The sequence below is a fragment of the Notamacropus eugenii genome, chromosome 3 (assembly GCF_028372415.1).
Source record: "Notamacropus eugenii isolate mMacEug1 chromosome 3, mMacEug1.pri_v2, whole genome shotgun sequence".
In the NCBI taxonomy this organism is placed as follows: domain Eukaryota; kingdom Metazoa; phylum Chordata; class Mammalia; order Diprotodontia; family Macropodidae; genus Notamacropus; species Notamacropus eugenii.
Window position 1 is genome coordinate 65,382,978 of NC_092874.1, and position 16,184 is coordinate 65,399,161.

The 16,184-nt window shown below is 40.6% G+C and overlaps 1 protein-coding gene across 16 annotated transcripts in view; it reads left to right on the top strand.

Moving 5' to 3' along the window:
* Nucleotides 1–8,284, top strand: part of KIAA1217 (KIAA1217 ortholog) — a 564,412-nt gene extending 556,128 nt beyond the window's left edge. For 14 of the 16 annotated variants that reach the window (XM_072651714.1, XM_072651715.1, XM_072651718.1 and 11 more), the window contains 5 exons: nucleotides 507–626; nucleotides 3,007–3,084; nucleotides 3,195–4,820; nucleotides 5,322–5,444; nucleotides 6,134–8,284. In XM_072651714.1, coding sequence (XP_072507815.1) covers nucleotides 507–626; nucleotides 3,007–3,084; nucleotides 3,195–4,820; nucleotides 5,322–5,444; nucleotides 6,134–6,628 — 2,442 coding nt within the window. In that variant the 3' untranslated portion in view covers nucleotides 6,629–8,284. The remainder of the gene's footprint in view (nucleotides 1–506; nucleotides 627–3,006; nucleotides 3,085–3,194; nucleotides 4,821–5,321; nucleotides 5,445–6,133) is intronic. The other 2 variants (XM_072651730.1, XM_072651731.1) reach the window with 2 other exon arrangements.
* Nucleotides 8,285–16,184: the final 7,900 nt, after the last annotated feature.

The window sequence follows — 16,184 nt, forward strand, 5'->3', positions numbered from 1 at the left end:
CCTTGGTTTCATCATCTCTAAAATGAGAGGTTTGTTGGAAGATAATATTAAAGATCAGCTTTTCTATTCTGTGGTTCTCTACATGAAATCTCTACATGAAAATCAGTTCAGAACACGTGTCCTACTGACTCTACCTGTAGCAGTGTCTCCTGATGTGAAGAATAGATGTTTTTCCTTCTTTCTAACTGATGTATTTTATTTATATCCTTGTAGGTTGTATTTAAAATTTATTTGTTCATTTGCATAACCTACCAGGGAAACCCATATCTAGTCATTTACCCCACCCAATATGTGTTTATTCCCCAGACAATACTAAACGTATCCAGTTAATTCAGAGCTAGTTTTTAATCTTAGATTTCAAATGGACTTTCAGTTAGCTCTGAGGTCTGTGTCACCGCTCCAGGACTTAGAATTTACAAACCTTCTGGACCACGTCTATTTTCTTCCATCTTTTCTTATCAGTCATGATTTGATACATGTTAACGTGCAGTGTTTTGATTCTTTAGGCATTCCAGAAGTGCTCCTTTATGGATGTAAATTCAAACAGTCCTGTTGAGCAGGCCCGAACTGACGGTCAAGTTAAAGACACTAGGCCTGGGGCCGTTACACAACCCAAGGAAAGGAAGGTAAAGTGGCGCCAGCCTGTCTGCCACGTGGCCGTGACATTTCCTTCTTTCTCCTTGCTCTGACACTAACCTGGGTCTCCCTCGTTTGTCATCCTGCATCTTCTGTCTTTCCTTCTCTTCTCTGTGTTCCTCAGCTGAAGAAATGATTTCTCTTTTTCTGAAAGAAAGCTGGCTGAGGTTACCATGGGGAGGAAAGCAGTGTTAGTGTGCTTGGATCCCACATGCAGTGTTATTAGATACTTCGTGCACCAAAAAGAAAGAGCCCATCTGCCTAATGAGCCTCTATTCCAACAAACTGTAGGTGGGAACCATATCAACTGGTTCTGATTCACTTTTTCTGATGGCAATCGTCAGTAAAATGAGCTAAAGACATCTTATTCAGGCCAGAATAGTATACAGACACAGGCATTAGCCCCATATAAACTGGTTCACATATGGTTTTTTCCAACGATAACTGCCATAAAATGGGCTAAACATATTCTGTTCAGGCCAGAACATTACACATGTGCATACATAAGAGAACACACATTAATACAAGCAGAGGAGAAGCTGCTTTTCTGACATTCTAACCTACATGTCTTCATTAACAGGGACTTCTACATACCCATAGAATAGTAAGACTTGATGTTCCTAGTGAATTCCCTTGGGACCATAAGACTCTGAATTCTCTTTTAAATCACTGAAAGTTATAGTCAGTCCAGTTTTAATTTAAGTTCATTTGGTTGCATCCTAGTTTATTTTGAAAAGTGATAGCCATGTGAGAACTCTCCGGTTATCTATCATGTAACAAAGACTGCTGCCTACCTATGAATTCATTAAAAAGTATTTATTTACCTGCTTTGTACCAGGCACCTGACATAGGGATCTTACATCCCATTGGAGTGCATGTAAATTTAAAAGTCTCTTTTCTTAAGGCAAAGGTGTTAGTATGCATCTGTGATAGGATTTTTTTTTGGTCATAGACCCTGTCTTTTTTTTTCTGGTTTTTAAATAAATAAGACACATAGGATTTCAACGGACATAAATCATACTGCGGTATTTGAAGCTTTTCAAGTGATTGAATTTGTGGATCACTTGCACTCCATGCTAAGCCATCCTCCCTTCATTTTCTGTAGGGTTTTCATGTGATTAAAACTCTGTGTACCTGAGCTGCAGCTTTGGTTTGTGCAGCATCTCCCTAAATGTCCTGGAATCATCTTTCCCTTCTTTACTCTTGGTCACTCAGGATCTTCCTGGGTTGCTCCTCATTCTGCAGTGATCCATGTGTACATGTTGTAAATTACTCTGACCACAAATCGATGATTGTGCCTTTTGTTCCATATCCCACTGTAACCACTGTGCCTTTTCTTGATGGTTACCTTTCAGCAAGATTGTCAATAACACCAGCTATGCAGAATCACCCAAGGGCTTCTGCTGACATGTGTTAAAGCCAGGGCTTCTACCAGCATAACATTGTATTGCAAACAAGCTGTGCTTAATTGAATGGTGGCTGTACTTTCAATGTTAGCTTTAAGTCATGGTGTATATCTTGTCTTCAGAGAAATGTTTCTCTACCCCACTTTTGGGGATATGAAGGAGGTACACCATTAAATAGATTTTACAGTCTAGCATCTGTCTTTATTTCACACTTAACCTTTTGATAGTGTTGGCTTTTTCTTTTGATTTTGGCACGCACACCTCAGCTGTTAGTAATGCAGAAGTGATTCTTTAAATAATGATAATTATCCATTCTAAATTGCATTGCTTAATTACTAAAGAATTGAGTTTATTTTCTTAATCTCAAAACTTCTTCCCCATTCAATGCATGAGTTCTGTCACATGGAGTCCTTTCCATAAAAAGAAGTGGGACAAGATTTCATTGAAGTCTTAGAGTGGGAAAAACATGAAAAGGGACCCTAGAGAATTTGTCCCAGAACCTAAATTTGTGGCACAGTTAGGACCAAAACCTTAGCCTCCTGACTTCCAGTTCAGTGCCCTTCCTACCACATCATGCTGCCTCTTGGTTCCTAGACTCTGCTAATCCAACAGCCAGACCTGAGTCGCAGCAAGTTACTTGTCTGGTCCTTTGGGTGTGGTAGCCTCATCTCTCCCTTATAAGCTTTGGTTCCTCTTGCACAATTTGAAATACGTGACATATTTTGCTAATTAAGACTTTCATCTTGTGCAAAACAGGGCATTTTTGGAAGCTGGAGAACAAAATAAATGCAGGTAATAAGATAACTATAGGCTTCTTGATTCATGTGTTGGACATATGCTTGGCCAGCATAGTTTAGATGTATCATTAAAGAAATCTTCTAGCTTAGTTCATGTTTTGAGGAGGGGAGGTGGGATGGGGCAGACGTAGTTTTATAGAATAACCTGTCCTACACTATTCTACCAGAATTTGGAATTTTTCCAAGAAGACACACGGAAATCTGATGTTGCATATGAAAATGGCCCCCAAATGGAATCCCGAATGGTGAGTTTACATGATCTATGCTTCATTTGATATAGGCAGAATAATTAACTGTTTTCCTTTGGCAAATCCATTTCTGATTAATATGTGTGGTTTTCTCTCCTCCTTCTCAGGTGTATGATGTTACTACAGGGATTCCAAAAGGTAGTGACCTTCCTAAGGACAAGTGGGAAAGAAAAGCTGAAAATAATATTTCTGATGAACCAGGGCCATTAGAAAGTAAAACTGGCAACTTAACGAAGGAAAATGCTGCCTCCAATAGGAGTTTGCTTAGAGACAGTAAAGACTATTCCCCCAAAAGTGTGTCTGTCTCCCCAGGTCTCTCTGGAACTGGCTTATCAGAAAGTGAAGCAAGCAAAGGGTCTCAAGTCTCAAGCATACAATACACTGTGGTTAAAACTGAGAATCAGAAGGTGAGTTATGGAAAATTAAAAGAGATGAGTCCACAAGAACTTGAAAACCTGGATAAATCCAACCTAGCTACTCATACTGATACAGTCCAGTTGCTTAATAATAATCTTCCAGGAGCTTCAAAGTCAACTCCAAACCAAGAAGCACACACATTTGACTATGGCCAAGTTGTCCTAAGATCTAAGGGAGCTAAAAATGCCAATGGGAACTTCAGTGAGGATGGAGAAGCAGTAGCAAGTTCTCCAACAGAAGACCATCTGTCCACTGACAACATTGCTTTTATGATTACTAAAACAGCTGTCCAGGTGCTATCAAGTGGAGAGGTGCATGACATAGTGAGCAGAAAGGGCGGAGATGTACAAACAGTTAATATTGATGCCAAGAAAGAAGGGACCTCCCAAGAAGAAGGTACAGAAAATGAAGAACCAGTGGTTTGTTTAGATAAGAAACCGGTCATCATCATTTTTGATGAGCCCATGGATATTCGATCTGCATATAAAAGACTCTCGACTATATTTGAGGAATGTGATGAGGAATTAGAACGGATGATGACAGAAGAAAAGATTGAGGAGGAAGAAGAGGAAAATGAAGACCCAAGGAATACTTCTCAAACTATTGCTAACAGCCTAGATTCAAATCAGGTGGCCAGTATAAGACTCGGAGAGCAGCGTGAGGATATACTTAGGACCCAGTCACATCTGGCAGAAACCAAAATACCAAGAGGACCAGAATTGAGCAAGACAGAGCTGAACCAGGATAGCCATGCTTATTCTCCAAATTCTGATGAAAAGGCTGATCTGACAGAGGACCAATTTGAAAGTCCTAAGAAAAAGTTTAAATTCAAATTTCCTAAGAAACAGCTGGCTGCTTTAACTCAAGCCATCCGGACAGGAACCAAGACGGGGAAGAAAACCTTGCAGGTAGTGGTTTATGAGGAAGAAGAAGAGGACGGGACTTTAAAACAACACAAAGAAGCTAAGCGATTTGAAATTTCAAGGTCTTTGCCTGAAGAAATTCCTAAAAATACAAGCAGAAAACAAGAACAGACCAGCCTAGAGATTTCAAAGCCAGCTTCTAGAACTGATGAGATTCGAAAAAGTACCTACAAAACACTAGACAGCCTTGAACAGACTATTAAACAACTTGAAAATACCATCAGCGAAATGAGCCCCCACGCGTTAGCCGATACCTCGTGTCCTTCCCGTCAAGACTCTCTAACGTATTCATTCCATGTAGTTCAAGAGTCCTCACCCAGAAACCCAGTAGTAGTGGAAGAAATCTCTGCCACTCTAGAACCCCCTACATCCATACCTTCAGCCTCACGTAAGGTATCTTAGTACAATGAGAAGTGAAAAGATTCGACCGCTTTCTAAAACTGCCGTAATCACCATTGGCAAGAGGTGTCTTGTGATTTACTCGCTTTTTCTCAGGTGGCTTGTTTTGTGTCTGTTGTCCACGACTCCTTTATCCACCCTCCTTCCAACCCAACCCCCTCCCTCCCCAATTAGGTGTCTAACAGCTAATCAATTCCATCTTTTTTTCCGCTGCTGATTGGTGATGGGCAGTGCAAGGATTCTGGGACAGTGATTTGGTGTGTGAATTGAATGCTCTCATAACCACATTAAATTTGATTTGATCAGTAGTTCTGCAGTTTCCTCTCGTTTGATTCTTGAAATTAACCCCAGTGGTGATGTCTGTCTCATAAGCCTCTCCTGCATGTAGGTCCCTGGCTTCTGACACCAAGCTTTTCTGCACAAGGTGTGATCTGCTTTGACTCTTTGCTCAAAGGTTTCGTCATCTGTCTTCTCTCTCACTGCTTCCTCCTACAGGGCTCTAGTGGTACTCCCCAGACAAGCCGGATGCCAATCCCTATGAGTTCCAAGACTAGACAAGGAAACGTGGATAAGCCAAGCAAACAACCCAAGCTACAGGACCCCCGCCAATATCGACAGGTAGTTTTACCCTAACCCCAAACTTTGGATGGACACTAATGCTGTTAAGATGCAAGTCACTGACTTAATTCATACCAAATAATGTGTTTTCTCTGTAAAATATGGTCTGAGTAGACGTTCTGGATCTGGGGGCATGACGAGATGAACCTTGCGAAGCTTCCACCACGCTTATGCATGCTTGTAATAAAAACAAACAACCATCTTTTACTTTGTAACTCCAGTTTTCAGCTGTTAACATGAGGTGCCAGACCAGTTGACTTTTGTTTGGTGAATGTAATGGTTCATCAGAACAGCTTGGGAAACCAATCCAGCCTGCTGTTCAGCCACCTTTTCAAGTTGTCAGTACTAACTTATGTTTTTAATTCATTGCCTTAGATGTGCATTAACCTTCCATCACAACATCTCCATCCTCACGTAATACTCCAGAAGCATGGCCAATGTAGTCAGTGGTAGTTGGGTTGATGTGACTTCTCTCCTGAACCCTTCCCTCTCTCCCTTCTCCCATCCTATACATTCTTCTTTGTGCACTTTGGGGGTTTCTACCAGGTCCAAGTACAGCACTGTAGACCTTAGCTCAGGTCTTGAACTGTTCGTTTTTATTCTGAGAAGGGTTATATTTGCCAGGCCCTGTTGATTTGATCATGATACTAGCTTTCTGATAAACTGTCTCCCACCGTCTTTATTTGCAGGCTAATGGAAGTGCTAAGAAAGCTGGTGGGGACTGGAAGGCTACTTCCCCTTCCTTACCTGCTTCTAAGATTCCGGCCTTTTCTCCCAGCTCTGGGAAAAGCAGTTCTATGCCCGCTTCTACTGGTGATGCTCCCAGTCCCCCTAATCCACCTACTAAATCATCTATTCCTTCCTCTAACCTTCTCAGCCCCCAAACAGGTCGCACTGCTTTCTCATCTTCTCATATCCCTTCTGTCTCTAACGGCTCCTTAAAATTTCAGAACCCTACTCACACAGGTAAAGGTCACCATCTCTCATTCTCAATACAGACTCAAAATGGCCGACCATCCCCTCCTTCTTCCTCCTCCTCTCCCCCTTCCCCTGCCTCTCCCACTTCACTGAATCAAGGTGTGAAGACCATCAGGACAATCCATACCCCTAGCTTCACCAGCTACAAGTCACAGAATGGAAACCCAAGCAAATCTACCCCATCCGCAGCCAAGGAGACCTCTTAAAGGCTGAAATGCTCACTGGTGCAAATTCACCCAGGCTAATGTTAGAATATGAGTTGGCTACAACTGTTTTCACAGGAGAATGTAACATTTTGTTGTATCGTTGAGGCTCGATGCTAAATATGTACTGAATATTGAACTAATCAATTTGAGTAAAGCTGTTGTTTCTTTTTTAAACTTCGTTGCTGTTGTAATTACATAACATTTATTGTCTGTATCAGCACCTGTTAAGTATAGAGAGCATGTGTTAAGAGAAAAGAAGATAGTAGACATACAGGAGTGTGTGGTTCTGTGTGTGTATGTGTATGCATGTACACGTGTGTGTGTGTGTGTGTGACAGAGAGAGAGAGAGAGAGAATGAGAGAGATAGAGTGTGTGTGTGTATGAATTTTAAAATCAAAAGCAAAAACCCTGTATTGAGCTTGGAAGACATATATGGCTTCAGATTTTAGTGTGTTGTTTTGTACACAATATTTTTCATCATGGAAATTAGAAGTAAACAGAGAAATACCCAAGTGTGACTATACAAACTGTAAATCTGATACTAAAATATTTCCTTTTATTTTACTGTTATTTAGCTTTGTTACAGATTTCTATTTTTGTCAGACTTCATGGTTCCTTTCAAAATCTTTTTGCCAAAACATTTTGATACTATAGTGATGTACATTTGAAAGAAGTATGTTGGACTCGCTCTTCCACACAGATACCAGGCTTCACCTGTAGGGGGCAATCTAATGCACCTGTTGCACTGCCATTAGGGTTATGTATAATAATTTGCCAAGCCAAGAAAAGAGATTTCTTTGTTTTTGCATTTGGTATTTGCTAATTATTTTCTTTGCAAAGTCTAACCCTTCCTTTGAGTTCATTTTGACTGAGACCTGGTAACCCACACTGCATTGTGGATTTTAAAATGTACACTTCTGTACTTTCTGTAAACTGACAAATTTTTGTACATATATATACATATATATAGATCTATTAAAAAATACTGTATGTGGCTGATCACATAGAGTAGTTTTCCCACACCAAAGTTAATTTTTATGCATGCTTTGAAAATATAGAAGGAATGGGCAGGAAGGTAACTATCCATAAATTAAAAAAAAAAAAAAACCAATTCATTTGCACAGCTGGAGTGTTTTTTTGTAAATAAATGTATTTGTATAACACAATAATGTATCATACAGACGTATCAGCAGAGTACTTTGCAAAACTAAATAAAAGGGCTGCATGCTTATATTTTTGTATTCCATCACTCTAACTGCTTCTTCCCAGTCATAAAAAAAAAGCTTAACTGAAGGTAGTTCCAAGTTTAAACACATTCTCACATAGTCAAGGCTGGTGGTATTAGCCATCCTCCACAGTGCATCCACATGACATGTGTGCTTTTTGCAAGATCCCAGTTGCGAGTTCTCCATGAATGATTTTATAATGAATTCCCCATGACTTTATTGCAAGTGTGATATTTTAATATCTAGTATGCCCTCTGTGTGGAGAGTCTGTGAAATAACCAGTTTTATCTGTCTGATCAGCATTTGCATATGAAAATTAAGTCTGGATATAAGGCACGCAATCTCATTTACCTGAGGGAATATTGTCACTGGGTTTTTTTTGACTTCCAGTAGAAGGGAAGTAAAAAAATAAAACTTCTTTTATTGCTGATTTTCCTTTGAGTTCTCCATTTTAAATGTGAGCAATTATCGTTGGTCTAGAGGGGACTATGGTAACTGAACATTACACTATTTCTAGACTTTCATTTCAGGGAAATAAGAAGTGAAGGAATGAGAACATGAATCGCCGACAAGAGCCATATTTACCAAGACTCTCCTTCACCAAAAACCCTTGACTTCAATAATGCCATGCCAGAAGAAAATATTCTATTCCTAAACCTTTTCTTCTAGGATGACAATAGAAGAAACCAGTCATTATCATTCCCAAGCTTCTTCATCTAAGAGGTTCCTTTTCCAGCTCAGTCTTCTAGGATTATCTAGCCAGAATAGTTTATATTACGATTCCACCAATTGATAATAATCACCATTATGTGCTCTGAGTAAGGATGTCTCTATTTCGATAACAGTGGTTCCTTGCAGTCTTCTCCAAAGCCTTGATACCTCCGGTATGGTAAAGAATGTATGCTATTTAAGAGTAGATCAACTCTTAGTGAGAGTCAGGCTAAGAATTCTTTCCAAGGCATTAAAAATGCAAATAAAGCAGCGATTTGCTCAATCTATTCATGGATCACAGCTCTAGAGCAAGAAGGGCTAGCTGTTAGATCATCCCAGTCACAGAAAACCTCAGGAAAGCCAAGTAACTTCACGAGGGACATGCAAGATCAGAGGCATGTTTGGATCCTAGGTCCCCTAACTCCAGAAGTGACCTTTCCACTTTCTTATGGTGTCTCCCTTGATAGCTGTAATTAACAAACAAAATAGTAGGCTCCCCAGTGAGGTTTAACTAAGCAAGACTCTTTTGGAGCATATATTTATAACACGAATGGATCTAATTGTGAGGATGACATTATTAGACTTCTCTGAAAAATTTCTTACATTTGTGTAACATGAAACATAGATTACCTCATAGATTAATCCTTATCACACCATAATACCCTAGGCAGATAGGCAGAGATTAAGGAGGCAGAGGAGATGGATGTTATCATTGGTATGGGAGATTTCATATCTACCAACAGCAGATGATCAACTGTTTTGGAACTTGAGTTTAGTAGTTGTCTGGGGTGCCGAGAGGTTAACTGACTGGTCTGAGAACACAGCCAGTATCTGTCAGAGGTGGGTCTTCCTGACCTGGCCCAACTCTCCATCCACTAGGCCTCTCATGCTTCTGCTTGCCCCTTTTAATAGAGGAAGAATCCAAGATTCAGAGATCATGACTTGCTCAAAGTGACTTAGAGTCAGGTCTTCTGACTTGGGACTTACTGGCCTTTGGTTTCCTTGACCTCCTCAAGGAGAAAGTTGATGGAGAAAACTATTCCAAAAGAGTACAGTTGAGATTCTTTCAACATTTGTAAATGTCTAGACTCCACTGGCCTATGACAGAGATGGCCCCAAGAATATAATTCGGTGATTCCCAAAATAGAGTGTGTCTGTGACAGGGGTGGTGGGCACTGGCTATATTCTTTCCTCTATGCATCTTTAAAGTATTAGAACATTATACTTGAGAAAAGAAGTCTTAGTAATTAATCATCACATTGACTCAAAATCATCTCAAGATGTAACAGGGAGCAAAATTATTTTATGTCAAAAGGAGCAGCTCGTGAACATCCTCCAACAAATGAGCAGAAGGAGAAGAACTGAAGGACCAGAAGACTGTGCTCTATACATTGTGCTTGGTTAAAAGTACTACATGGAAGGAAAGGAGTGAGGTGATGTTCATAAAAGGGGGACCTTTTTATTCGGAATTCTAAAAACTGACAGGAGACCCAAAAAAAGATTAGCCCAAAAGTGGAGGAAAAAAAGGGAAGAAAACAGTCATTAGCAACTACACTCAAGGCAGAGAACAGGAGAGTAGGGATGGGAGCTATAATCACTCAGCATGACAATAATTGGTGCTCAGTCTTTTCAATTGTGTCCAACTCTTCATGACCCCATTTGAAGCTTTCTTGGCAAAGACACTGGAGTAGTTTACCATTTCCTTCTCCAGCTCATTTTGCAGATAAGGAAACTGAGGCAAACATGGTTAAGCAACTTCTTTAGGTCACGTCGCTGATGTCTGAGACTGGATTTGAACTTGGGTCTTCCTGACTCCAGGCCTGTGCCACCTAGCTGCCCTGTTGGGAATACGGAAAAACAACCTGAAAATAATTCCTGTTTTCAAAAGACTTGCGTTGTATCAAAGGAGATCAAATGAGTGTATTCTGCCAACTTTAAAGCACTTTATAGATTAGTATGCTCAAATAAAGGTTTCCATAAAATACACACCAAACAAATACCTTCAGGGAAAGGAGCTTCACCGCTGGGGGACCAGGAAAGGAGGCGATGCTTAATCTAAATCTGAATGGAACCAGGGATTCCTAAAGGCAAAAGTGAGGAGGGAGAGCTTTCCAGGCATGGGGGAATGACTATTGCAAAGGAATGACAAAGGAAATGGAGTGTGGTGAGTGAGGAACTGTATGACAGCTTAACTATAGTTCCTGGAAAGGAGTAATACGTAAGAGAGTAGGATGACCAGCTTGCAATGTCAAAGGAAAGAATTTATGGTTCCAAAGGGTAACGGTGAGCCACAAAATAATAAAATAATAAACAAATAATCTAAATTATTATTTAATAAATTGTATATTATATATGATTATAATTATTTAATAAATCATATGATAATAACATAATAATAATAATTTAAATTATTATTAAATTATATTATATAATAAATTATATGATCATAAATGATTTAATAAATTATATATAATAAATTATATTATTTAATAAATTATATTTTAATAAATTATATATTATATTATTTAATAAATTATATTTAATAAATTTAATAAATTATATGCTACAATTTTATATGCAATATATACATGATATATACAATTATACAATATAGTATAATAATAAAAGTTGACACATATAGTACTGGAAGGTTCATGAAGTCTTTTATACACATTAGCTAATTTGAGCCTTTTTTTAAAAAATTGTCATTGAAGAGATAGAATACATCTCAGCTATGATGAGCCATCTGTACCCCAACAAAAGCAAACAGCAGGATTGCCTGGGTAGGAGTGATCTGTCATAGAATCCTCTCTTTTGAGAACTTGTAGTGTATTCACTCTGGCTTATTGGAGATGGGCACATTCTCCCAGAGAGCCATAGGAAACTGAGGCACATAGAGGTTAAGTGACTTAACCAAGGTCATACAAGGAGGAAGTGGAATGGGATAATTCTGTTATCCGATGGTCAGTAACCACACTAAAAAGTCATTCTGCTCATGAGAAAGTTCGGGTCTATGGGTGTATTATTCCATTGGGAAGGGGAGAAGGTCAAGTAGAGGGGTCTAGAAGGTTTGGCCCTGTATTCAGTGAAAAACCATGCCTAATTCACTCTCCTAGGGAACCATTGCCTTCAGATAGCTCCAGACTGAAAACAAAACAGGAAGTGGAGAGGGAATGTTAGAGACGAACTTGACACACAAAAGGTATCAAGAAAAATTTATGAAAAATGGAGTTCTTGAGAGGGAAGGCCTTCTACGTTCCTTGAAGGAAAGGGCAGCTTCCAGCCTGGCCGCTGGAAGGATGACGAGAAGGTCAGGATAGGGCAGGACCCTTACAGAATTCCAAACTTTGAACCTCACAGGTCGCTGTCTCCTGGTCACGTGACTTCATGTTCTCCTCTGATAGGCTTCCCCTCAACTTATTGAGCATAGGCAGTAGTTTTCTGACCTTCACCTCACTGTACCAGGTTACACCCCCAATCAACCAGAACTGTGGAAATAAAACTCGGTTTCCCCCAAGGGAAGGGAGATTCACTGTAGCTACAATGACAAGCTGATCTCAACCACAGGTGAGTACAGTAGACCACACACAAGTAGCCCCAAAGAACTAGCTACAACGTGGACTAGGACAGAACCCTATGAGGATTGTGTCATCCATAAATACACGCAATTTATGAAAAGCAAACCTAGGAAAATGCTAACAAATTTGTATATTGTTTCATCTCTGCTAGCAAGGCTTAAAATGAACAGTTGTTTAGGTTCTTTGCAGATTCCAAGTTCACTCAGGCTATTGAGTTATTAATGTCATCCCATGCACACGGCTAAATTAGAGAAACACTAGACTGATGTGAACAGTTCCGGTGAAAACAGTGTGTCCCTATTGCTGGTCAAACTGAGAAGGCCCAGAAAAAGTTGAACAGATCCAGTTGATTGTGTGCTGTATGTTCTCTAAAGTGTGGCTCTGTGATTTTGAACCTATATGCAATATTAGTTTGCAGAGCTGCTTTACAAATATCTCATTTTTTCCTCACTGCTGTGGGAGGTAAGTGCTATTTAATGATCCCCTTTTTGTTGGTGAGGAATTAAAATCAGGAAAAAAGGTTAAATGACTTGCTCAGGGTCACATGGGTAGTAACTGTGTAAGGTTGGATTTGAACTCAGGTCTCCCCAACTCTAGCTGCAACACTCCATCCACTCTCTACTCTCTATCCCAGTACCTGGCTGCCTCAGGAAACTTAGAAAAACAGCCATATAACTAGTGGAAAAAGTTGTAACTCAATGCAGCTGAAAAGGTCTATCCCTTTGAACAGTTTGACAACGTTCCTGAAACTGATCTATTTTGGTGATGCCAATTTGATGATGCCAGTGTACCCTAGTGGGTACTGGTGAGTCAAGCCTCCCCCCTACTCCCCCAAGCAACAAAACTGGTCCCCCTCTTCTTGCATGTGGCAACACTGTTGGCACCTGTGAAGCAAAATCTTTGAGCACTTGAAAATATCATCCTGGAATTTTATTGTGCGGATGTTTTTGTGTTTTTGTTTATTAGTTGTGTCTGACTCTCTGTCTTTAGGGTTTTCTTGGCAAAGATACTGGAGTGGTTTGCCATTTCCTTCTGCAGCTCATTTTACTGACGAGGAAGCTGAGGCAAATAGGGTTAAGTGATTTGCCCAGGGTCACACAGCTAATGAGTGTCTGAGGCCACATTTCAACTCAGGTCCTCCTGGACTCTAGCTAGAGCTGGCTCTCTATCCACTGTGTTGCCTAGCTGCCTTTCTGGAGTTTTCTGAGGTGCCACACACTCACCTGTGAACTCTGCAGCATTGGCCAGAGAAACTTGTTCTGACCTTATTTCCTCTAAGTACTTTTAGTGAAAAATCATTTCCAAGCAAGTTTACCTGAAGAAAGCAAACCTAGTGTACTGCTCCCCCTAAAGAAACAGGTCAGATGACTTTCAATCTTCTCCCAAAAGCTCTATTTCTGCTTCAATCTATAAACCAGGGCTTCTTAACCCTCTTTGTGCCATGGACTCCTTTGTCCATTGGATGAAGCCTGTGAAACCCTTCTGAAAATACTGTTTTTAAAGGAAACCAAGCTAAATAAAGGATATAAATATTTTTCCATCCTACTTTAGAGACCCCTTGGAAACTCCATGGACTGTGGAATTCAGATTAAGAATCCTACTCTAAGCCAAGAGGTAAGAATAGGAAACGCGGGGAAAGATTTCAGGCGAAAGTGGATCCAGCAAGCAGACCTTATCACATAACATGAGAAATGTGATTTTTTTCCATACTGCTTGTCCCTGAAATTATATCAAAGGTCAAAGATTAAGGAGGTCTTACAGAAAATTTTGACTTGGTGTTTCTTCCATGGAATATTCTTGTTCCGATGATGAAAATTTTAAAATATTTAGAGTAGGCCCTTAAAACACCAAAGCATAAATTCCTGAAATAGAGAGACACACACATTCTTTCACATTCCATGAACAGATTTAGAGCAAGGAAAATAAAAGTGTGAGTGACCAATCACTAAATATTAACTTATTGCTAAATAAATATTTATTAAGTACCTACTATGTACAGACACTGTGGTATGTGTTAGAGATATAAAAAGGGCAAAAGACAGTTCCTGCTCTCAAGAAGCATACCATTAAAGAATAAGGAGGAACCTGAAAAAGTCAAAAGCCAGCGGTAGCAATAGTGAGGAAGTACTTTGGTTTAGTGGGCAGGGCACCGAACTAGAACCGAAGAGAAACCTAAATGCATATCCGATCACTGAGTTACATTTTAGCCATGGGACCATGGGTGGATCATTTCATTTCTCGAGACCTCAGTTTCCTCATTTCTAAAGGGAGGAGGGTGGACAAGTTAACCATCCTAATAGGCCTGATTTGAACTGTTCCTGAAACATTGGAAAAAGAACTACTGTTTCTGAACATTAAACTGGAAAGAACCTGTAGAATATTCATTCCCTGGACACTGAAGACACATCCCAAAAAATGAAATGTTTTTTGGTTTTTTTTACATATTAAAGTTCTTTACAAAGCGCTTCTAACTGTGTTATTTGGGTGGGCCAACATGACTAGATTAACATTAATTGGAAGGGATTGTCAATTCAACTCGGTTGCCTTCTTCCATTTCTCCCAGGTAGCCATCTGAATCTGATTTTTTTTTTACATTTTTAAGCTTAAAATAATTTTGTCATTTCCTAAGAAATCAATTTATCATCAACATCATTATTGCAATGGAGTCTGGCCAATGGAAACTTTGTCTTCATGGGTATGTACTAGGTATCCTGCTAATGCAATTTCCACTGGACTTGAGCAGCCTAGGTCTTATTTCAGGTCTATTTACCTCTTGAAGATGCCTTTTGATTGGCTTCTGACCCCAACTGGAGTGCCTTCAAAAGCTCCCAATGAGATCAACTAGCATTACTCATAACAGTAGCTGCTCTCATTGGTTGCAATGTGCTTTCCCCACCACAAGTCCTGGAAATCCTTGGTGCCGTCTTGTCTCCATTTTCCAGATAATGAAATGGACTGAAAGGTGAAGGATTTGTCAAGTCACACACCTTTGTCAGGACTTGCATTCAGGCCTGCTGAGTGGAGAATTAGAGAACATTCTACCATACTGTACCACCAACAGACTTGTTCTGTGGGTGCATTTAGCATTTTTCACAAAAGGGAGCAGCTTTTACCAGGGTGGGTCACCATTCCAAGGAAGCCTTTGTCTTTGGCTGAGAATTTGCCAGAGGGAGGGGAATGTAAAATCTACTAAATGATATAAGAGGGTGGGCTAAAACCCTGGTCTTGGTGGGGCAGACCATTTGTGGGGCTGAGGTTGGGGGTGGGGCTGAGGTGGAAGGATGGTACAGTAGAAGTGGGTGGTGAGGCTGAACCAAAGATGAAGTTTCCGATAGGATGGCAAGTGAGAGGACAAGGATGTGGGGAATGAGGAGCCAGCTGACCTAGCTTAAGTGGGGGCAGCTGGGCTTTTCCCAGGTGGGGAAGGAAGGAAGGCTGAGAACCTGAGACCAGGCCCAGCTAGCCTGTCCTATCAGGGCAAGGGGAGAAAGGTGCCCAGAATAACTGCTGTGGAATGGATTGGTGCCCCATCTGTGACCATGTAAGTGGGGTGAGGGGAGGAAGGGAGACAGCTGCTCTCCCCCTTGGCTGGGGGAGTAGGAAGGGGTCTTCCTGCTGACCTTTGCTTCTTCAGGCCAGGGGACCTTTAAAGTACTGTTTTCTCCTGCTTCTCAAGCTTTCCTTTGGACAGAGCCCAGGGTTTGAGCAGAAGGTGGGGTGAGCTCCCTGTGATGGCAGAGATACCCTAGGCCTTGGTGTTCTCGGCAACCAAGGCCTACCTTAATGTGGCAGCACTTCATCAAGTGCCTGGTGAGAGAGGAAGGGAGGCAGGTGTTCCTAGGTGGGTTTCTGCCTCTCTCAGCCCCGGAGAGCTTTTCTGCCTCTAGCTGCTCAGACTTTCTTAGAAGTAAGGCCAGACTGTTCTGATTGGAATCCCAAGACCAGGTGCAGCTGCTCTGCTGGCTTCCTTTCCTCCTCATGCCCAATCAATCACCAAATGTTTATTAAGTACTTACTGTGTGCTGGCACCGTGCGCCACAG